Genomic DNA, 23,250 nt, shown 5'->3' with positions numbered 1-23,250 from the left:
ATGGTATACTTAGTCCAGTTACAGAGTAGAAAAACTTTAAAGGAATTGCTGTTGGCTCTCGCGCAGGAGGACTTAAAACTTAAAAAAAAATACAAATACTGGAGCGTATGGAGGCAACCGACAGGGAGTTCACGGACAGTCTAACCCGCCTGATGACGAACATTGAAAAACTGACTAACTCTGTTGCATTAATAAAGCACCTTGTTAAATGTATAAAACATCTGCATCAGCGTTATCTTGTATTTCCATACAATGTTACATTAGGCTGTTACACATCTATTGTCAGAGAAGTACTTGCATAAATAGGTAAACCACCTTCATACCAGCAAGGACAGAAAACAGGGCGAAGTGAGTATATTTATTTATTCAGTAAGCTATGAGTCAAAGTATTTGATGAGTACATTTCTAACCCTTCTGGCTTCAGTCTCGTCCGTCTGTTCTGAAATTGTTAGGTGGTGGCGTTCAGGAAAACAACAACCATCTGTTCCGGCACGTCATGACAGCGTTTTTAAATAGTCAAAAAGACTCACTTTACAATTTAACTCTCATGCTGTTCACACCGACTGCGCGTTATAACAGCTTGCGCAGTACCAAACAGAAGCAGAAAAAAGCATTGTTGTTGAGGTGTTGTCATGACAGCGTTTTTAAATCTCTCCGTTTACCCCGTACACACTACACCGGATATTAAGCGTTTTCAGATTTATTCACTCTGGAGAGTGTTTTCGAAAATCTCCGTTTTCAGGGGCTGAAAACGCCGGCTCAGTGTGGACGGGAGGGCAAAATGAAGAGAAAAAGCTGCATTTTCAAAATTATCTGGCATAGTGTGGACGTACCCTTACATGCATTAGAAAATTGCTATGGTGTGTTTGTGCTACATGCAACAAAAAATAACATTCAACAATTATGCAGAATAAACAATTACATAAAACTAAAGTTAGAAGTACTGATATTGAATAAAATGTGCATAAATACAATACCAGGATGTATTTACAATATAAACAGCATAATTTAAAGTGCTAATAGTGCAGTGAAGGGAATAATAGACATGGGAGGGTGGGGTGGGGTGGGGGTGTAGAATGGTTAATCAGATTAACTGCCTAGTGGAAGAAACTTTTAAGATGCTGTGAAGTTTTTGTTTTAATCGCCCTATAGTGCTTTCCAGAAATAGGATTTTGGAAAAGGCAGTTTGCTGGGTAGGTAAATCCCTGCCCACTTCTTTGCCCTGGGCACATAGAAATCCTACAGTGAAGGGAGACAGTAGCCAATGACCTTTCCTGCTGGCCTGACAGTTTGCTGTAGTTTTTGTATATTGTGACAGGATGTTGTACTAAACCAGACAGTAATGGCTGATGTTAGGATGCTCTTTATGATGGCAGTGTAGAATTGCACCAGTATGCTTGAGTTTTTCAATCCTAGTTTAGAAATAAAATCATCCACAACTGAAATGTATTTCAGTTACTTCAGCACTAAAAATCTTACATTTTTTCAGATGCCCAGTGGAAGACTTTTCCATGCTGCAGCAGTAATTTCTGATGCAATGTATATCTTTGGTGGAACAGTGGACAACAATGTAAGAAGTGGAGAAATGTATCGGTTTCAGGTAACAAACCTTTTATTCATACAGTACATACACAGTTACACATATCAAAGACTATTCTATTCATAGATGATGGCTGATGCTAACAATACAAACTAAATCCTGAAGAATGTACAGTTAGGAATCTACAACTAGGCTAAAACACCAAAGTTGAATTGCAAATTTAATTTGAAAAATGAAGCTGCAGATGTTTTGGCATACGGATAGAAGTTCAACTTTTAACATTGCTTTTGATTACACTTTGTGTAATATTTATCTCTAAAGAAAATTGTCCATGGATCCCCAACAATTCCACAAAGCAATACCTCAAGTGTCATTCCTGAATCATTTCTCCCTTTACATGATGGTAGGGGTTTGGATCTCCCTACCTGAGAGGGTGGGAGAGACAGAGATCTTTGCCCCATTTTCAAAGTGCCTGGATGTTCGCTTGAACAGAATGAAAAATTGAGCTAGCATATACCTATGGACACAAATATCATGGCTCAAATTATTATTAAATAGTGTGGAGGAAAATATTGAGAGTTAAAAATTTTGACAGATAAAGGGTTAGTGTTGACAGTTTGCAGATAAGGTTGTAAGAGATGTGGCTTGGCTTTTAGCAAAGACATTTCTTTGAATAAAACAGCACATACAAAATGCTGAAGGAACTCAGCAGGCCAGGCAGCGTCTATGGAAGAGAATACAGTTGACATCTCAGCTGAGACCCTTCATCAGGACTGGGAAAAAAAAAATGAGGAGTCAAAATAAGAAGGTGGGAAGAGGGGGAAGAGAAACACAAGGTGATGGGTGAATGTGGGGGGGGGGTTGGTGAAGTAAAGATCTGGGAAGTTGATTGGTGAAAGAGGTAAAGGGTTGAAGGGGGAATCTGTTAGGCAAGGACAGAAGGCCATGGAAGAAAAGGAAGGGGGAGGAGATGAGCAGGTAAGGAGATAAGGTGAGAGACAGAACAGGGAATGGGGGTGGGGGGGGGTGCCATTACTGGAAGTTTGAGAAATCGATGTTTATGCCATCTGGCTGGAGGCTACCTAGACGGAATATAAGGTGTTGCACCTCCAACATTCGAGTGATCTCATCGCGACAGTAGAGGAAGCCATGGACAGACACGTTGGAATGGGAATGGGTGGCCACGTGGAGATCCCACTTTTTCTGGCAGACGGAGTGTAGGTGCTCAGCGAAGTGGTCTCCCAATCCACATCGGGTCTCACCAATATACAGGAGGCCACACTGGGAGCATTGGATACAGGAGATGACCCCAACAGACTCACAGGTGAAGTGTCACCTCATCTGGAAGGACTGTTTGGGGCCCTGAATGGTAGTAAAGATGGAGGTGTAGGGACAGGTGTAGAACTTGTTCTGCTTGCGAGGATAAGTGCCAGGAGGGAGATCAGTGGGGAGGGACAAATGGACAGGGGAGTTTCGTAGGGAGTAATCCCTGCAGAGAGCAGAAAGTTGAGGGGGGGAGAAAGATGCGCTTGGTGATGGGATCCTGTTGGAGATGGTGGAAGTTACAGAGAATTATATGCTGAATGTGGAGGCTGGTGGGTTAGTAGGTGAGGACTAAAGGAACCCTATCCTTGATGGGGTGGCGGGAGGATGGGGTGAGAACAGATGTGCGCAAAATGGAAGAGATGAGGTTGAGGGTAGTGTTGGTGGTGGAATAAATACTTGCAGTAGCTTATCTTGTAACAATTGGCCTCAAGGATATGAGACAAACTGTTAATTCAAAGTTGCACACAGGACTGAATTTTTAATTTTGGCTGTGCTTTGGGTCTCACTTATCATAAGAGAAATACATGTGAACCTAGCTTGTCTTTTGTGGTTCACAATGTTAATCAAACCAACTTTGCTTTTGCAATTGATTTGTACAAAAAAGGAGCTGTATTATTCGGAGTTCGAAACCTACTGTTAGTGATTCCACTCCCTACGATATCGTGAATAAAGCTCTCTTTACTTCGAAGTCCGTGTCCAATTTATTTGCTATCAACTTTAATCAAATTTCCTTAGCAAATTAATATCCTTAACCAATAGCAATACAGTGCAATCTAAGCATAACACTGATGTTGTGGGCAACCTTAACTCCCATATTATAAGCAATTCACACTTGATATATATGAAACTTGGGGGAAATGGGAAGGTTTTGGAAAAGCACATAGAAGGGATCTGTTTAAATAATTATAGTGATGAGGGACTTTAGTTGTGAGGATGGAATGAAGAGCTGTCCTTGTTCTCCTTGCTACCTCCACTGTATGAAAGAGACCTGATGGATGTATTTTAAATAATAATGGTTGAATTGCTAGAGATAAACTATTCCTTCTTGCAGAGGGTCAAGAGCTAAGTGACATAGAAGGGAAAAGATTAGCAAAAGGCCCAAAGCTAAAATAAAGGTTTTATTTTGTGAATAATAAGTCTATGGTCTGGAATGCCCGGTCAGAGGTTTTTTTTGGAAGCTCAAAAGCTTCACTGTATTCCTCTTCTCACAAGTATTATCCTTAGATAGGGAGATCAGAATAGTACGTATTTATTTCACGTAGTTTCACTTGGGGCCTATGTGAATGAAGCAAACCGGCTCTATCCTTGTACTTGAGGATAGGGGAAAAAATTGAATTAAAGTAAGTGTGTGTGTGTGTGTATAAAAATTAAATTAAGATAGGTAGTGCAAAAACAAATTTAAATAAGTAATGAGATAGTGTTCATGGGTTTAATGTCCAAATAGAAATTAGATGGCTGAAGGGAAGAAGTTGCTCTTGAATCACTGAGTGTGTGCCTTCAGGCTTCTGTGCCTCCTTCTTGATAGTAACAATGAGAAGAGGGCCTGTCCTGGGTGATGGGGGTCCTTGATGATGGAAGCCGCTTTTCTGAGGCACCACTCCTTGAAGATATCTTGGATACTACAGAGGCTAGTACCCATGATGGAGCTGACTAATGACTAATTTTATAACTCTCCACAGCTTACTTCGATCCTATGCAGTAGCCCCCCACTCCCCAATACCAGACAGTGATGCAGCCAGTCAGTATGCTCTCCACAGTACATCTGTAGAAATTTTATAATGTTTGGGTGACAAACCAAATCATCTCAAACTCCTGATGAAATGTGGCTGCTATCTTGCCTTCTTTATAGCTGCATCGATATGTTAGGACCAGGCTAGATCCTCAGACATACTGACACCTAGGAACTTGAAATTGCTCACTCTCTCCACTTCTGAAATCTCTGAGGAATGTTTTGTGTTCCCTCACTGTGACACCACTTAACTAGCTGGTATATCTTGCTCCTGTATGACCTCTCGTCAACATTTGAGATTCTGCCCAACAATGGTTGTATCCTCAGCAAATTTATAGATAGCATTTGAGCTATGCCTTGCCGCACAGTCATGGGCATAGAGAGAGTAGAGCAGTGGGCTAAGCACACATCCGAGTTACACCAGTGGTGATTATCAGTGAGGTGGAGATGTTATTGACAATCTGCAAAAATTGTGGTCTTCCAGTTAGGAAGTTGAGGATCTGGTTGCAGAGGGAGGCATAGAAGCTCAGGTTCTATAGCTTTTTGATCAGGACTGTAGGAATGATGGTGAGCTATAGTCAATGAACAACATTCTGATATGGGTATTTGTATTGCCCGGGAGATCCAACACCATGTGGAGATCCATTGAGATCATGTCTGCTGTTGACTACTGTGGCGATGGGCAAATTGTAGTGAGTCCAGGTCCTTGCTGAGACTCTTGAGTGGTCTTTAGATAGACCATGCTTAGAACGAACAGTTTTTAAATAGCATCAGTTGTGTCTGTTTGTGTTCAAAAAGCAGTGATAGTTTTGTCACTGATAGTTGGCAAGAAATAAGCAGTAAAACAGTTTGGAATTGGTTTGCTCACTGCAGTTTCAAGCATTCAGGCTTAGAGATGCCAGAATGGCCGGGAGTGAAAATGAAATGATTTCACTACTTCAGCAAGTTAGGAGCTACGACGAATTTGAAGTTATTGACAATCATCTTGAATGTTAAATTGAAGATTTGGAGGATGCAAATATCGAAAGGATTGTATGAAGACAGTTCATTATCTGCATTAGGTGTCTGTGCCGATCTTGTTCATTTATAGTCCATCAAAAGAACACAGCAGCGTACACTGGATGAATTCCTCCTATAACTGTTAGTACTGTAATAGTATAGGTTGTGTTCTAATTTGTTCTGTATTTCATTTGAATACATAATTCATTACTCAGTTAAATGATAGTTTGTCTTTCTATGCCTTTTTTAGCTATTTCCACGAAACCAGCTAATTGGGGTAGCCACTTAATTGGGCCAAAATTTACTGGTCCTGATGTGTCCCAATTAACCGAATCCACTGTACTTGGAATGGGAGGAGACATTTAAGCGTAAACACAACATGGGCTCGTAAGTGTGTATGTTGTCTGCCTGCAGCATCACATAACATATATGTACATCTGTTTTTCAATTCCAGTTTTCTTGCTATCCTAAATGTACTTTACATGAAGATTATGGGAGGCTATGGGAAAACAGGCAGTTCTGTGATGTGGAATTCATCCTTGGAGAGGTAAGAGACTTAACGTCAATCTCCTGATTGGCTTTCTGATGGTCAGAAGGGTCACAAACATTTAAAGAAGCTTTCAAATCAATGCGAAATTCATAATTTTCTGGGTTGTTGCAATTTTGTTAATGTGGGAGGGCAAGACTTAAAATAGATAGCACTGTAATCTGAAAATGTTATTCATTTAAGTAATGGAGTGCGCTAAGGTGATTCATGTGACTTGTTGTCACTTTAGACTTAATTTACCCAAGTTAATAATCTGTCTTCAGGTGGAATATTGATTGTCACCATATTTGATTATGTACCAGAAAGAAGAGCGTGTTAAAGGGCATATAGCGGTTGTCACAGCTCGAAGCAAGTGGTTAAGGAAGAAGATTGCTCAGGCTAGAGATTGGCTGAAGCAGGTGGGTAACCTGTGAATGAATATAAACTCTACAACACTGCCGAAAAGCCACTTTTCCCGCTGTGTTTTGCAGAACAAGTCTTTCTTATAGTTTAAGATTGCAACATTTGAAAGAGAAATGGAGATGTAATGCATTAAGTCTTGAGTAACATTGAAGCCAATAGATGGAGAAAATAGGGTCTTGTATAAAAATGAAGTGCCTAAATCACTGAGCCTATTTCACACAAGTGGTGAATCAACTTTACCTCCACATTGTCAATGTCACCAGTTTACCACAGGGATTATACAGTATATTTTAATCACTTTTCTGTATTGTCTGGATATTAATGCAAAGTTTTCACTGAACTCTGTTTTCACTGCTTGTTTCCTTCAAATATCTCTTCCAGACATACAGTGTATTCCTTTGCTTTTTTATCTTAGTGACAGTTATACATGGTTATTATCTTAATACCAATTAATATTGCCAATATTTTCCAATATCATAAATTTAGCATTGATCTGAAATTCTTCCCTAAACTTGTGTCCCTCCTGACCACCAGAAAGCCAAGCAGGAGATGGGGGTTGAAGCAGAGACAGCAGGGACAAACCTAAATCTGACAGGTTCCTTGCTTCAGCTGGAGGTCGTGATCCGTGAGGCTGAGGCACAGCCGTTTGAGATACTGATGCAGTTTCTCTACACAGACAAAATCAAGTACCCACGGAAAGGTAACATTCCTATATTGTATTGGTAAATAAATGGCCATCTAACATTTCTTTCTGTTTTGTTTTTTTTTAAATGCATGATTAATTTTCTGATTGCTTCAGAAGTACCATACCTCAAATGAAGGCAAGCCTGGAATTTGCATGCACATAATGTCAAGGAAAGGGGTGGGGATGGAGGAAACAACCAAAATGAAACTGTAGGTTTAAGAGTATTATTTTGACTATGTTCCAAATGGGTAAGAATTTGCTTACATTGCCTACGTTCTCAGATGTGTCCAGTTTTTAAAGCCTTTACCTAAGCTGAGAATATTAAAGGTCATAGTATTATAGCTTCTTATACAGATACATTAAAAATTAAGTTAACAATTGGGTGATTATCATTATGGGCCGTGTTGGTTGTGACTGGCATTTTCCCCTTTATATTTTTTATGATGACTGTAAAAGCTCGGGCAAGAAACTCTGTGAGTCACCAACCATGAGTATACTGTTTAGACCAAGTGTTAAAATCTTTGCACTGAATTGTTTTGGTAGGTCACGTGCAAGATGTCTTATTGATAATGGATGTTTACAAGCTTGCCCTAAGCTTTCACCTGGCTCGACTGGAACAGCTGTGCTTACAGTACATAGAGGCCTCAGTCGACCTTCAGAATGTACTCACTGTGTGTGAGAATGCCAACAAGTTACAGCTGGATCAACTAAAGGTAGGCAAATATAGAGTGAAGACAGAACAACCAAATAGGCTTTCGTAAATGTTGTTTGCCATTTAAAGTGGCCTGGAACTTGAAGTCAGTGGCCACTAAACAGGAACATCTGGTGATCTTTGGACTTTCCCTTTTGCTGATTCGAAGACATCATTCAGATCCAATAACAGTGTCAAGTTGACTGAGTTGCAATTCAGGAAATAAAATGGACATCTTTTACCTAATACCAAACGTTTTATAGCTAATAAAGACTGGGACATACAAGTCAGACAATCAGAGGTAAAATGTTTATTTTTTGATGTTTGTCATCAGCAATCAGCTGTACTCTGAAAACTTGCACTCAATTCTCAATCTCACTTTACTTACTTGTGCGCAAGAAGAACAGCGTGGCCCCTGTCACTTCTCTTGCTCTCCTCTTGCATGACGACCAATATCTACTGAGCTATTATTATCCCTTTGCTTAACAGGACACCTTTGTTTTACATTATTAACCCTGCTCTTTCTTTCTCAATCTCGGCTACCCTTGATGGGACCTTTCGAATACTCACTTTGTCCCAGGTATAATTGCTCCAGTCATGCTTTAGGTCCCACACCACTGGATTCAGTTATTACCCTTTAACCATCAGGCTCCTGAACCAGCGTGGATAGCTTCATTCACCTCAAATCTGAACTGATTCCACAACCTATGGACTCACTTTCAATGACTATATAACTCATTCCTTGGTTTTATTTATTGTATTCGCACAGTTTGTCTTTTTGTACATTGCTTGTCCTTGTGTATAGTTTTTCACTGATTCTATCACATTTCTTTGTTCCACTGTGAATGCCTGCTAGAAAATTAATCTTAAAGCAGTATATGGTGATATACACGTACTTTGATAATAAATTTACTTGGAATGTAATTTAGCTTAATTTTTCTCCAATTCCAAATTAGCTGTTTGAGAACCACCCTGCGTCCTGTTCCCAGCCCATTTTCTGACCTTCACAGTGCGTGAGATGTACACATTTCTGCTTCATTCTTTATCTGCAGTCCACATTGTTTGTAATTTAATTGGCCATCACTCTCTTCTTGGCCTTAATCCATCTAATACTGAGTTAATATATTTTGTCATTGTTTACAATACTTGGTGCATATTGTGGTATAGACTAGATTAAATATATACCACAGTTGTCCTAACAATACATTTAGAATGTTACACTCTGACCGTAATGATTAAAGTATTTAGATTAGATCAGCTTTATTTGTCACCTGTACGTCAAATCACAGCAAAATGTGTCATTTACATCAAATCAAATTAGTGAGGTTTGTGCTGGATAGCCCGCAAGTGTCACTTCACTTCCGGCACCAACATAGCATGCCCACAACTCACTAACCCTAACAGTGTGGAATGTGGGAGGAAACCCTTCTGGTCATAGAGAAAATGTACAAACTCCCAGCGGACGGTGATGGGAATCAAACTCTGATCTTACAGTCGGTGCTGTAAAGTTTTATGCTAACTGCTGTACTACTGTTTCACGCACAGTATTTACTGTACTGTATTTAGATACTATGCAAGTGTGTTTACTTAAGCTAATGAATTCAAAGTATTATACCATTAGTTCAGGTTACTTTCTACAATTTCCTAATATGGGGGAACAATAAATAGCTTCTGGATCTCCAGGCAGTTTCATTGTCATTGCAACAACAAAATCCCCTTAATTTCTCTGTTCTTACCACTAAGTTAATCTTTTCACCCACCATATTGAATTTAATTTATCTTAATTGGCTTTGGTTCAGTTAGCACATTCAGCTCCTGAATCAGAAAAAAATTGGGCTCAAGTTTCACCCTTAAGACCACTTCAGTTTTATGGACCACATCTCTCTTTGGTGGATATTAGCTCTTAGGTGGTGGCAGCACAGTAGTGTGTGTAATGCTACTACAGTGCCAGCTGTAAGATCAGGACTCAGTTTCATTGCTGTCTGTAAGAAGTTTGTACATTCTCCTGTGATCATGTGGTTCCTCCAGGTGCTCCAGCTTCCTCCCATGCCCAAAGATGCACGGGTAAGGGTTAGTGAGTTTGTGTGCATGCTATGTTAGTGACACTTGCAGACTTCCCAGAACAAACCTTGCTGATTTGATGCAAATGACGCATTTCACTGTATGTGTTGATGTGTGTATGACAAATTAAGCTAATCTTAAAATCTTAATCTTTTTGTGCTTTTACAGTATTTCAAAAAAGAGCAGAGGAGAAATTTTCACTCTGCAGGCTAATTTTTCTTCTTGGGCCATCGGAGAGGGTGAGAATGTGCTTAGTATTTGCAAATTAAAGATTTGTCACCGCCTTCCTCCATTGAACTCCCTCCTAATAATGAAGGTTTATTATTCGGGCTTCAACAACCCTTTCAGTAAGTTGGCAGTGCACTTGGATGCATTGGCCTCTCCGGGTCCAATTAAGAGTGTAATTGTTCATCTTTTTTATGATTGAAAGGCACTGCTGGTTATTAGGACATCAAGTACTACAGGTCGACCCCACTAGTGAGTTGCTCAATAGTGGTGGAGCTGGACTTGTTGCACACTGTGTTGCAGCCTGCTTCAGCTACCCCGAGAACAGGTGTCAGAGACTGTGTGTGATCCAACAAATCGTGTGAGTTGTGTGGATGTTTTTCTTGTGATTGCAAGACCCTGTTGGACATTGGAAATATAGAATAGTGCAAGTTCGGGTCACTGGTTCATTGGCGAGACCAACAGCTATAGCACAGACCAAGGCCTCATGCCACAGAGTCGCTTTTGCAAGTGCTGGGGGGTAATGTGGCATGGTGATCCATCCTGGTTTTGCAAGTTCTCAGGGGTAATCTGGCATGGTGATCCATCCTGGTTTTGCCAGTGCTCAGGGGGTAATCTGGCATGGTGATCCATCCTGGTTTTGCCAGTGCTTGGGGGTAATCTGGCATGGTGATCCATCCTGGTTTTGCCAGTCCTCGGGTAATCTGGCATGGTGATCCATCCTGGTTTTGCAAGTGCTCGGGGGTAATGTGGCATGGTAATCCATCCTGGTTTTGCAAGTTCTCAGGGGTAATCTGGCATGGTGATCCATCCTGGTTTTGCCAGTGCTCGGGGGTAATCTGGCATGGTGATCCATCCTGGTTTTGCCAGTGCTTGGGGGTAATCTGGCATGGTGATCCATCCTGGTTTTGCCAGTGCTCAGGGGTAATGTGGTATGGTGATCCATCCTGCTTTCGGGGTGGCCCCTCCCGTCGGTGCTCTCCCGTGTTTGCTCAGTGGAGGACAAGTGGATTTCATTTGTCTGTGCCTGAACTAGCGCGTGATGATCGGACTGCTGCGGGCTTGTTCTTGCCAACAACATCCCACACACCATCAATCTACACGGCATAACACTCAGGGAATTGAGTTATATAATTTTTTGCTATGACTGTATGTTTACTGCTGTCTTATGTGTGCTAGATTTGCCTTGGACTGTGTACGAATGTTGGTACTGTGTTTTGTGCCTCGGCTCCAGAGGAACATTGTCGGTATCAGTGTTTGGTTGAGTGACAATTAAATTTAAATTTTGAACTTAAAGATTCACAGCAAATCTCTGGAAGCCTTGAATCACTTCCATACCTTGGTAGTCACCTCTGAGGAAACACTGGGCATTGATAGTAGGATTCGCCATTGCTTTCAAGAGTGTCAGTAAAGCATTTAGCCATCTGAGGGGAAAAAGGGGCATTGATAAGATGGAGTCAAAGATCAAAGTACATATTTGTCAACATTTGTCTGTGACTTGTTTTCTTGCAAGCACAAGAAACATAATAAAATCAGTGAAAAGGCAACAAACTGTGCAATACAAAAAAAACACAAAATAATAACAATCAATCAATCAATAAATAAGTAAGCAATCAATATCGAGAGCATGAGATAGGTCCTGGAAAGTGAGTCCATAGGTTGGTGGAACAGTTCATTTTTTGGGTTAAGTGAATTTATTCCCCCTGCTTCAAGAACTTAATGGCTGAGGATAGTAACTGTTCTTGAAACTGGTGATGTGGGTCCTCAGGCTCCTGTACCACCTTCCTGATGGCAGCAACAAAAAGAGAACATGACCTGGATGGTGAGGGTCCTTGCTGATGGATGCTGCTTTCCTGTGACGGTGCTCCTTGAAGATGTGCTCTGTGGTGGGGTGGGCTTTTCCCATAATGGATTAGGCTGTATGCTCGATTTACGTCCAAGGACACTGTTGTTTCTACACCAGGCTACGATGTGGCCAGTCAGTATACTCTCCGCCCGTGCATCTATAGAAGTTTGTCAAAGATTTAGATGACATGTTGGATCTTCGTAAACTTGGAAGAAAGTAGAGGCACTGCCATGTCTCTGAATCTAGCACAAAATTTATGGCCAAGACCCATCTCCCAATCAACGTTACAGAAACTGACTGTTCATTCATTATTACTTAGGTGTTTGTGGAAGTCTACTGTGTGCAAATTGGTTGTTTCACGTGCTACAACAGTGTTTATACCTCTGAAGCAAAAAGTACATGAGTGCTGAAGAACTTTGGAATTAGCAAAACCTATAAAATGTACCATAATCAACACAAATACTTATTTCCCTTTTTTAATTGATTTTCCTAGCTTAGTTATTGAACTTTACAGTTGAAACAGACACTGTTTGATTTTGGTTTTTGCTGCATAGTCGTCTCTTTCACTAATATTTGGTATTAGCTGAAGTGAGTTCCCGGACCATGCAGTTTTCATTAGAAATATTTTTTGGACTTCCGGGTCATCAAGGGAATGGCGGCGTAAGGAAAAGGTCTCTCGACAAAAAAGAAGGTAAACTGCCCCAAAATCGAATTTAGACAAATACTTAATATTGCATAACTATATTAATAAAAGGGGCAAGGATGATGTCTAAGAACAAGAATAAAAAGTCCGCTTCGAAGGCTGATAAACATAAAGAGATGCAGCAAGGCGACGGGCCTAGCTCCCCCACGGCAAGCCAGGACGGAGATAATGAGGGGGAATCGGTGACTCTGTCTTTGATTCTCGGAGAGATTCGCGAGTTCCGACAAGATAACAGCAAACAGCTGGAAGATATTAAAGGAGAAATAGTAAAAACTAACTCGCGGATAGATGAAGCCGAAGCGAGGATTGTTGGAATTGAAGAGAAGCTACAAAATGCCGAGGAAGTGATAGCAGAAATGCTGAAGCTACAAGACCAGCTCCAGTGGAAACTAATAGATCAAGAAGGCCGCTCGAGAAGGGAAAATGTGAGAATCTACGGAGTTCCCGAAGGAACCGAAGGTAAACCCGGATTGATGATTCCCTTCGTGGAGAAGCTGCTTAGAGAGAACCTTGATATACCGGCCGCAAAAGACCTACAGGTAGAAAGGGCTCACCGCGCGTTGGCACCACAGCCCCCGGCAGGCGCCCAGCCCAGATCGATTCTGATCAGATTTCTCAGTTACAGAACGAAGGAAGAGGTGCTTAAAAGAGCATGGCAAAAGAAAGGTTTCATGTGGAACAACTGCAAAATCAGTTTAGACCACGACTACGCACCGGGGATTCTTGCCAGACGGAAGGAATATACGGAAACACGGAGAGTCCTGAAGGAAAACAACATCAGATTCCAGACCCTGTATCCAACTCGGCTGAGAGTCTTTTACGACGAAGGGACAAAAACTTACGCTACGGTGGAGGAGGCAACGTTGGACCTGGCGGACCGGGGGCTACCTATTAAAGTTATCACCCAACCGGAGTCACTACTGGAGAGGATTCGGCAGAAGTTGTGGCAGTTAGTGGGGCGAGGACGCTCCACTCGAACCAGAGTGTCAAACTACAAGAAAAAGCTGCAAATATTCAGACGCGAATGTACAGAGAATACAGATTAATTAAGAGAAATGACTGAAAAGAGTAAATCGGACTTAAAAGTAAAATGAAAACTGGTAACTGAAAATAAACTAGGCAGAATAACTTGAATGATAGCAATATGGTCGAGACATAAATAGGAGAAAATTCTCTATGATTATTCAAACTGCTGAGGGCCCTCTAACACAGGGTGAAGATAGAGGTTATCCCTCTGAACTGAGGCGGGTCGGTGCTCAGGCCTCACTGTGGGAAGTTGGGAAAAATTTTCTAATGTTATACGTTCAGAAATGTCTAGGGTGTGGTTATATGTCTTGGTTTACTGTTGAGAAGGGATTGCTTACTGTTTGGTTAGAAAAGGAGAGTGCTTTTTTTCTACTAGAGAAAAATGCAAACTGAATTGGTAAAAATAATTTCCTATAATGTTAATGGGGTTTTGAATCCAATTAAAAGAAATAAGATTATGTCTAAATTGAAAAAAGAGAGGGCACAAATAGCTTTCCTCCAGGAAACACATATGAGCCAATCTGAACATGGAAAATTAAAAAGAATGGGCTTTAAGCATGTATTTTATTCATCATATAAATTGAGTCACAAAAGAGGGGTAGCTACTTTAATATAAAGTACTCTTAATTATGAACATATTTCAGAGACTAGAGACAAAGAAGGACGGTTTGTAAAAATCACAGGAAGAATAGAAGGTACAGAAATAACATTGCTGAATGTTTATGCTCCTCCAGGTAGTGAATGGTCATTTTATAGACACATTTTTGACCTAATGGTCAGTTCTTGAGGGGTAGTAATTTGTGGAGGGGATTTTAATATTAGATTAAATCCTATATTAGATTCTTCAAGAATAGTTACTCAGAATAAACCTCTGACTCGGAAAGTGAATTCATTGATGGAGGAGTTGGGAATTATAGATGTCTGGAGGGAATTACACCCTACTAGTAAAGATTATACATATTACTCTTTCCCTCATTCAGCCTATTCAAGGATAGACTATTTCTTTATCTTTAATACAGATAGACTCAGGATAAAAAAACTGTAATATTGCAACAATTGATCTGTCGGATCATAGCCCAGTCTCTATGTCTCTAATCCTGGAAAGGAAAATGAGGAAAACACTATGGAGGCTAAACTCACATATACTTAATAACCCGAAAGTAATGGAGAGATTAAGGGGAGAAATCAAAGAATATCTAGACCTTAATGACACGGGAGAAACATCACCAGTGATTTTATGGGATACATTGAAAGCTGTACTGAGGGAAAATTATTTCCATTACTACTCACATGAAAAAAATCAATGCACAAAAATTAGCAGACCTTCAAGGAAAATTAAAACAACTTCAAGTTGTAGATAGCAACAAAAGTAATTCAAATCGAAAACAGGAAATTAGGAAATTGCAAAGTGAAATTGATGATATTTATACATTGGAAACTCAAAGAAATTTTCTTTACCTGAGACAAAAGAATTATGAAGTAGGAGGTAAATCAGCTAGATTATTAGCATATAAATTATGAAAACAACAAGCAGACAATACAATTCATAAAATAAAGAATCCAAAGACAAAGCTTGTGGAGAGTACAATAGGGAAAATTCAAGAGAGTTCTGAAACATATTATCGAGAGCTGTACTCCCAACCCCGGGCCCCCAATGAGCCCTATATAGACAGTGTATTGAATCTTTTAGATCTACCTAAACTTACAGATTTACAAAATGAAAGTTTATTAGAACCAGTAACTGTCAAAGAACTGAACGTGGCCATTTCTAGGTTAAAGGCTGGAAAGTCCCCGGGTTCTGATGGGTTTACCTCAGAGTGGTACAAGTCCCTGAAGACACAGTTAGCCCCATTACTACTTAATACCTTTAATTGGATCTTGCAGAGAGGAGAAACTCCACCTTCCTGGAGAGAAGCGATTATTTCAGTTATTCCTAAAGAGGGTAAAGATAAACTAGAATGTGGCAATTATCGGCCAATTAGTGTTCTTAATTTAGATTACAAACTATTTACATCTATATTAGCGCGCAGATTGGAAAAGCTTTTACCTGGCCTAATCCATTTAGACCAGACTGGATTTATTCACCAAAGACAAACACAGGACAACATAAGGAGAACTCTGCACATATTAGAACAGGTTAATAAGAACGAGACAGAGACAATGGTAGTAGGATTGGACGCTGAGAAAGCTTTTGATTCGGTTAGTTGGGCATTCCTATACAGAGTGTTAGGAAGATTCGGCTTTCAAGAAAAGTTTATTAAAGTAATTCAGACTCTGTATGACAGCCCTACAGCCCGAATTAAGATAAATAGGGACCTCTCTGACTCCTTCATTTTAGAGAGAGGCACTAGACAGGGATGCCCAATTTCTCCTCTCCTTTTTGCGCTATATATTGAACCACTTGCCCAACTAATAAGACAGAGCGAAATCGTAAAAGGTATCAAGGTGGCAGGGATTGAACAGAAAGTGGCGTTATTCGCAGATGATGTTTTGGTCTATCTGAGTGAACCAGAAAAATCATTTATAGGATTGTTTACACTGTTGGATGACTTTGGGAAAATATCAGGTTATAAAATAAATGTAAAGAAAACGCAGGTTATGTCCCTAAATTATACACCATCCAAAAAATTGCAGGATACATACGATCTTAAGTGGGAAGCTAAATCATTAAAATATTTAGGAATAACCCTGCCGAAGGATCTTTCAACGCTGTCACAGGTAAATTATGGGCCATTAATCTCAGAGATAAAAGCAGATATGCATAGATGGAATCTTATCCCCTTTTTAAGTTTAAATTCAAGGATAAATACTATAAAAATGAATATTCTTCCTCGGTTATTATATCTTTTCCGTACTTTACCAGTGGAGGTGGATCATAATCAATTCAGGGAATGGGACAAATGGATTTCCCGCTTCATTTGGCAAGGAAGGAAACCTAGAATTCGATATAACACCTTACAGTTAGGGAAGGAAAGAGGAGGTATGGTTCTTCCTTGCCTGAGAAATTATTTTTATGCCTCACAGATAACCCCTCTGTTATATTGGTGTAATAGGGAATATAAGGATAGATGGAAGGAAATAGAATTTGGATTAGTTGACAGTTTTCCTCTTCAGGCCTCAATAGCTGACAAAGGATTGATGGCCCAGTTGGAAAAATTTAATAATGCTTGGATGAATCTTACATTAAAAGTATGGCAGAAGGTGGTTAATTCATATGGAATTAATAACATGTTAAAACTCTTTAGATGGTGTGCATATGATACCGAATTCCTTCCCAACAGAGGAGATAAAAGATTTGAGCTATGGATAAAGAAAGGTCTTACAACCTACCTCTCATTTATAGATAAAAGAGTATTACAAAGTTTCCAAATCCTGCAGGACAAACATGGCCTAGAACATAATGACTTTTTTTAGGTACCTTCAAATACGAAACTATGTTAACCAGAGTTGTAGATATATAGACCTATCAACAGTAGAATTAGAATTTTTCAAGATTCTGAATTCGGCTTGCAGTTCAATACCTAGTAGATCAGTTTCTCGCCTATATAATGCACTCTCCCATGCTAAAAATGTAAATACACTGTATATTAAAGAGAAGTGGGAGAAAGAAGCGGGGTTGGTACTTTCAGAGGAGGCTTGGGGGAAAATCTGCAGCTTTCAATGGTCCTCGACTAATTCTTTGACTTGGAGAGAACATTGTTGGAAAAACATTATAAGGTACTTCAAGACCCCATATCAGGAAAAATATAAAGATACAAATGTGATGTGTTGGAGAATGTGCGGCTCCAAGGAGGCAAATCATTTTCATATTTTCTGGGATTGCCCTAAATTAAGTCTATTTTGGGAAGGTATTCATAGAACATTAGTTAAGGTACTTAGGTCCCAGATACCTCTGAACTTTGAGACGCTCTATTTGGGGCATGTATTGTTCCTCGAACAGAAGGAAGATATAAAGTTGCTGCAGGCCCTCTTAGCGGCAAGTAAGAAATCAATCACAAGAAAATGGCTAAATCCAATACCACCTACACTGGAAGATTGGTACGAAATTATCTTGGAAATATTTAAAATGGAAAAGTTGACTTACTCCCTGAGAACTCAAAAAGAAACATTTTATCAAATCTGGAATAAATGGATTGAATATATAACCCCAATGCGAGCAGACTTTAGATGACTCTCCTAATGATTTGTATTGCTCTTCTCATCAACACAGTAATATTGCTAACGTAAGCACCCCTAGTCTAAATGTTTGTTTTTTTTTTGGAAAATAGAGAATTAACACAAGTAAAGGGAAAGATTTGGGAAAGGGATAAAAAAAATGAAAAAATTAAGTAAATAAGTACATAGGGATTGGATAATTATGTCTGCGGGCAGGAACAAGCACGAACAAATTGGGATATAAACACCTACAATGGTTGGTATATAGGCTTGTATGCAACATTTTGGACCAGTGGAAATGGTCCAGAAGGGTTGTATGGAAACTATTATTACCATTTTTTCTTAACAACTAATTTCATTACTTAGCCTAATAGGTTAGATTTACCACAGTACATAATTATCTATTTAAATGTTTATTTTCCTTTTATATCATCTCAATGTGTACTTAAGAATGTATAAATAATTGTAGTTTTATACATATAAAAAAATGGAAAAGGTTATATGTGTGAAAAAAGTACATGATAATTGTGAATTCCTTATCCAAATAAAAATAAAATTTTATTTAAAAAAAAATATATATATTTTTTATGCTTTCTGTTATCCGTATGGGTGGGATTTTGTTTTAAAAGGTTTTTACACAGAGTGTACTGGTGGATGGAACGCATCACCAGGTGGTGGTAGAGCTGGGTGTATTATCACTGCCTGTTTAGCCAGGTAAGCACAGCAACGTCTCCACTTCCTGGGGAGATTGAGATGAGCGCGTTTCACCCCCCCCCCCGACATTGTAACTGATTTTTTTGCAGGAACGCCATTGAAAGTATCCTGATCAGCTGCATCACCATATATCTGACCACAAAATCCTACAAAGGTTTGCACGGATTGACGAGAGTATCATTGAGGTCTCTATTCCACCCATCAGAGATATTTATCAGGAGTGTTGAATACACATTGTCAGTCGTCCCTCACATCCATCCAACAATCTCTTTGATCCCTACCAGTAGGTAAAGGGTACAATAGCATCAGGACAAGGATCGTTAAGATGGGAAACAGCTTCTTCCCTGAGGCCAATAGAGACTACTGAACTCCCTGCCACCATCCAGGTCTCATCATGTTTGAAGCCTCAGTTTACTTTTTGAGTTGTGTCATAAATGCACTTCATTTATTAATTTATTTGTGGTAATATTACCATTGTGTTATGTGTGAGTTGTATGTACTGTGTTGTGCACCTTGGTCCAGAGGAATGTTGCTTCATTTGGTGGTATATGTATGTATGGTTGAACGACAATAAACTTGAACCTGATTAGGTACATTTAAGAAACTCTTGGATAGGGATAGAAAAAATGGAAGTTTATGCAGGAGGGAAGGGTTATATTGACCTTAGAGTAGGTTTAAAGGTCGGCAGAACATCAAGGGCCATAGGGCCTGTACTGTGCTATAATATGATTTTTCAACTTCAGAGAAACTAAAGTTATTTATTTTTGTTACAGGAGTACTGTCTGAATTTTGTGGTGAAAGAATCACACTTTAACCATGTGATAATGACTAAAGAATTTGAGCATCTTTCCACTTGCTTAATTGTGGAGATTATAAGAAGGAAGCATCAACCCCCAACACGGATGCATTCTGATCAACCTGTTGACATAGGTAAAAATGAATTTTGCTTATATTTAGTTCTTTCTAATGGTTGCTCAATAGGATTATAATTCTCTTCTTCACTATTCCCCATTGTAAAGATTAGCAAAACATTAAACAGGCAGTGCATTAGACCATTTGCTTTAGGCAGCCCATAACCGGTATAATTGTTTCCAGGTTAAGCAGTCCATTTACGTACTGCATTGACAAGAGATACTTTACATTACCTCTTCATATTTCTTTCTTGATATAGGTTGTCTATCTTGGTATAGGTTGGAAAGACTTAGTAAGAAAGACATTAGGAGAGAAAAGTGGAATGGGAAATACGGTAGTCAGGAAGAGCAAACTTTGGTTCTAAGCACTAATGGACTGGAAGTAATAAAACATGAAACAAGCACAATTTGACTAAAAGCACATTAAAACTTTGGCACTAGTTAGACTGGTTGGAAGTGGAAGTAGAATGCCTCTATTCCATTATATAGTGCACTTACTGATAAAGCAGCCAGTCATTCCTACATAAAACTATTATAGATTTTGTTTTTAATATCTGAAACTATTAAAATAGTCTAGTATTTGAAAAGATACATTTCCCATTCAAATAGTTTACTTCATTAAGGCTGTGCCCAATCCCTGGAATTTTGGAATGTCTTCACCAGAGTTTTAAAACAGCTCAAGAAAGCTGTTTGCCACCTTCTACAAGGGCAGTTGGGGAAGGACAATTTTTTTTTAAAAAGCTGGCAAGGACCAGAGACACTCAGATCCTGGAACTAGTACAATGTAAATTGTATAGATAAAGGTAGACCCTAATATGAACATGTAGATTTCCTCCAGGTGCTCCCACAGTCCAAAGGCGCACTGGTTAGTAGGTTAATTGGTCATTGTAAATTGTCCCGTGATTAAGCTGGAGTTAAATCAGTGGGTTGCTGACTTAAAGGGCCAGACGGGCCTGATCTGCACTGTACCTCTAAGTAAATAAATAAAGAGATCTCAAAGGAAGTACTGAAGAAATCTTTTGGTAAGAGAGTGGGATATGGAATTTGCTGCCACAAAGAGTAAATAAAACAGAACTTGTAATGCTGGAAATCTAAAATGTAAAAAAATCATTCAGTAGGTCAATACGGAAAATGAAACGACTAACATTCCAAACTGAAGACCTTTCTTCAAAATTGGGAAAGAGAGGAAATGTGTTACTTTTAGATTGCAGAAAGGATGGGGAGAAATGGCTAAGACAAAGGAAATATCTGTGATAGGAGGAGCCCAGAGTTACTATGGGAATACACTTGGTGGTCACTTTATTACGTACACCTATTCATTACTGCAAATATCTAATCAGCCAACAATGTGGCAGCAACTCAATGCATAAAAGCATCCTGGCACAGTCAAGAGGTTCAGTTGTTGTTCAGACCAAATATCAGAATGGGAAAGAAGTGTCTTTGACTGTGGAATGATTGTTGGTGACAATGTGGTCTGAGTATCTCAGAAACTGCTGTTCTCCTAGGATTTTCACGCAAAACAGTCTCTAAAGCTTATAGAGAACGGTGTTAAAAGCAAAAACCATCCAGTAAATGGCAGTTTTGTGGGTGAAAGTACCTTATTAATGAGAGAGATCAGAGGAGAACAGGCAAATCTGTATCAAATGTCCTACAGATAAAATCATGGTTGTGGGGAGAGGAGAGCTGAGCCAATATTACAGATGTATGGTCTCTGAGAGAATTGGCCAGTTCTGATAAAAACAGGAGTACTTCAGTGAGTGTAGTTACTGGGGGAAACTAGTTAAGCACATGAGGGTAAATGGAATAAAAAGTTCTATTGATGAGTTAGATGAGGAAGGATAGAAACTCATGTAGAGCATTAGCAATGGACTATTTGGACCATATGAACTGTTGTGTGCATTAAGTACAAAGTCCAAAATAAATTTATTATCAAAGTACATATATGTCACCATATACAACACTGAGAATCATTTTCTTGCGGGTATTCACGGTAAATACAGAGAAACGCCATAGAATCAATGAAAAGCTGCACACAAGACAGACAAACAACCAATGTGCATAAGACAGCCAACTGTGCAAACACATAAAAAGTAATATAAAAATAGAGAAAGAACGTGAGATAGAGTGCTTGAAAATGAGTCCATAGCTTATGAGAATAGTTCAGTGAGTGAAGTCATCCCCTCAAGAGCCTGATGGTTGAGGGGTAATCACTGTTCCTGAACCTGGTGATATGGGTCCTGAGACTCCTGTACCTCCCTGATGGGAGCAGTGAGAAAAGAGGATGGCCTGGTTGGTGGGGGTCCTGAATGATGGATGCTGCTTTCCTGCAATGCTGCTCTTTGTAGATGTGCTCAGTGGTGGGGAGAGCTTTACCTGTGACAGACTGGGCTGTATCACTACATTTTGTAGGCTTTTCTTTCAAGGGCATTGCTGTTTCATGTCATTTCAAACCTTTGCAAACTCCTAAGGAAGGAGAGGCGCTAGCATGCTTTCTTTGTAATTGCACTCGTAATGGGCCCATGACAGAACTTCTGAAATGCTAATGCTGAGGAATTTAAAGTTGCTGACCCTCTCCACCTCTGGCCCCTGATGAGGATCATGGACTTGTGGTTTCCTCCTCCTGTAGTCGATAATCAGCTCCTTGGTCTTGCTGACATTGAGTGAGAGGTTGTTGTGGTACCACTCAGCCAGATTTTCAATCTCCCTCCAGTATGCTGATTTGTCACCACCTTTGATTCAGCCAATGATAGTGGTGTCGGCAAACTTAAGTATAGCATTCAAGGTGTACTTAAGTATATTACTCACTGTCATCAAAATCAGGTTTATTATCACTAACGTCATGAAATTTGCGGTTTTTGAACAGCAGTACAGTGCAATACATAAATAAACTCTAAATTATAATAAGAAATATACATATGAAAGTAACTAGTGCAAAAATAATGACCTGGTGTTCATGGGTTTATTGTCCTTTTAGAAATCTAATGGCTGAGGGAAAGAAACTGTTCCTAAACCATTGAGTGTGTGTCCACAGGCCCCCTGTACCCCCTGTACCAGATGATAGTCATGAGAAGAGGGATCCTTAACGATAGATGCCACCTTTTTGAAGCATCATCCTTTGAGTGAAGTGCTTGTGGCTCATTACATTCATTTTTGGTTGAGCAACTTCTTATTACAGATGTCAGAATTCACTATTTATTGTCTTTTGACCTTTTTATCTTTTATCTTACCATTAGGCACATCTCTAGTCCAGGACATGAAGAGCTATCTGGAAGGAGCAGGCATGGAGTTCTGTGACATAACACTGCTGTTGGATGGTCACCCCAGGCCAGCCCATAAAGCAATACTAGCTGCCCGGTCCAGGTCAGTAATAATTGACACATTAAAACCATTTCTTCCTTTGCTGGTTGCTACTGCACCTCCTCTTAGATACTGAGGCTGGATCTGTTTGAATTTTGTATCAGTAAATCATGAGATATTTTGGATATTTTTTTAAATTTACAGCATAATTTTTGAAATCCTGCTTCTGCAATTCCTATTCCTCCTCCACAAAGTTTCCCTGTCTCTAAGAAATTCTTTATTCTTCCCAGCATGTGTCACTATGTTCAAACATTTTTCCCCACTGAGCACAGCTGATGTCATGACCCATCCATATGTTCTTCATGTTGGGAATAATGACTGGCACCAAAGTTA

At 39.6% G+C, this 23,250-nt stretch overlaps 1 protein-coding gene across 3 annotated transcripts in view; it reads left to right on the top strand.

Moving 5' to 3' along the window:
• The window catches only part of lztr1 (leucine zipper like post translational regulator 1), a 103,475-nt gene that overhangs the window by 58,920 nt on the left and 21,305 nt on the right, over window positions 1-23,250 (top strand). For all 3 annotated transcript variants that reach the window (XR_010016261.1, XM_063034549.1, XM_063034550.1), the window contains 7 exons: window positions 1,490-1,600; window positions 6,049-6,141; window positions 6,444-6,539; window positions 7,078-7,243; window positions 7,772-7,941; window positions 19,423-19,579; window positions 22,794-22,920. Coding sequence is in view for 2 of the 3 variants with exons in the window: in XM_063034549.1 (XP_062890619.1) it covers window positions 1,490-1,600; window positions 6,049-6,141; window positions 6,444-6,539; window positions 7,078-7,243; window positions 7,772-7,941; window positions 19,423-19,579; window positions 22,794-22,920 (920 nt within the window). In the remaining variant the exon portion in view is untranslated. The remainder of the gene's footprint in view (window positions 1-1,489; window positions 1,601-6,048; window positions 6,142-6,443; window positions 6,540-7,077; window positions 7,244-7,771; window positions 7,942-19,422; window positions 19,580-22,793; window positions 22,921-23,250) is intronic.

The sequence above is a fragment of the Mobula hypostoma genome, chromosome 27 (assembly GCF_963921235.1).
Source record: "Mobula hypostoma chromosome 27, sMobHyp1.1, whole genome shotgun sequence".
Classification (NCBI taxonomy): Eukaryota; Metazoa; Chordata; class Chondrichthyes; order Myliobatiformes; family Myliobatidae; genus Mobula; species Mobula hypostoma.
Note: the sequence above shows the minus strand (reverse complement) of the source record. Positions and strands in the feature narration are given on the sequence as shown.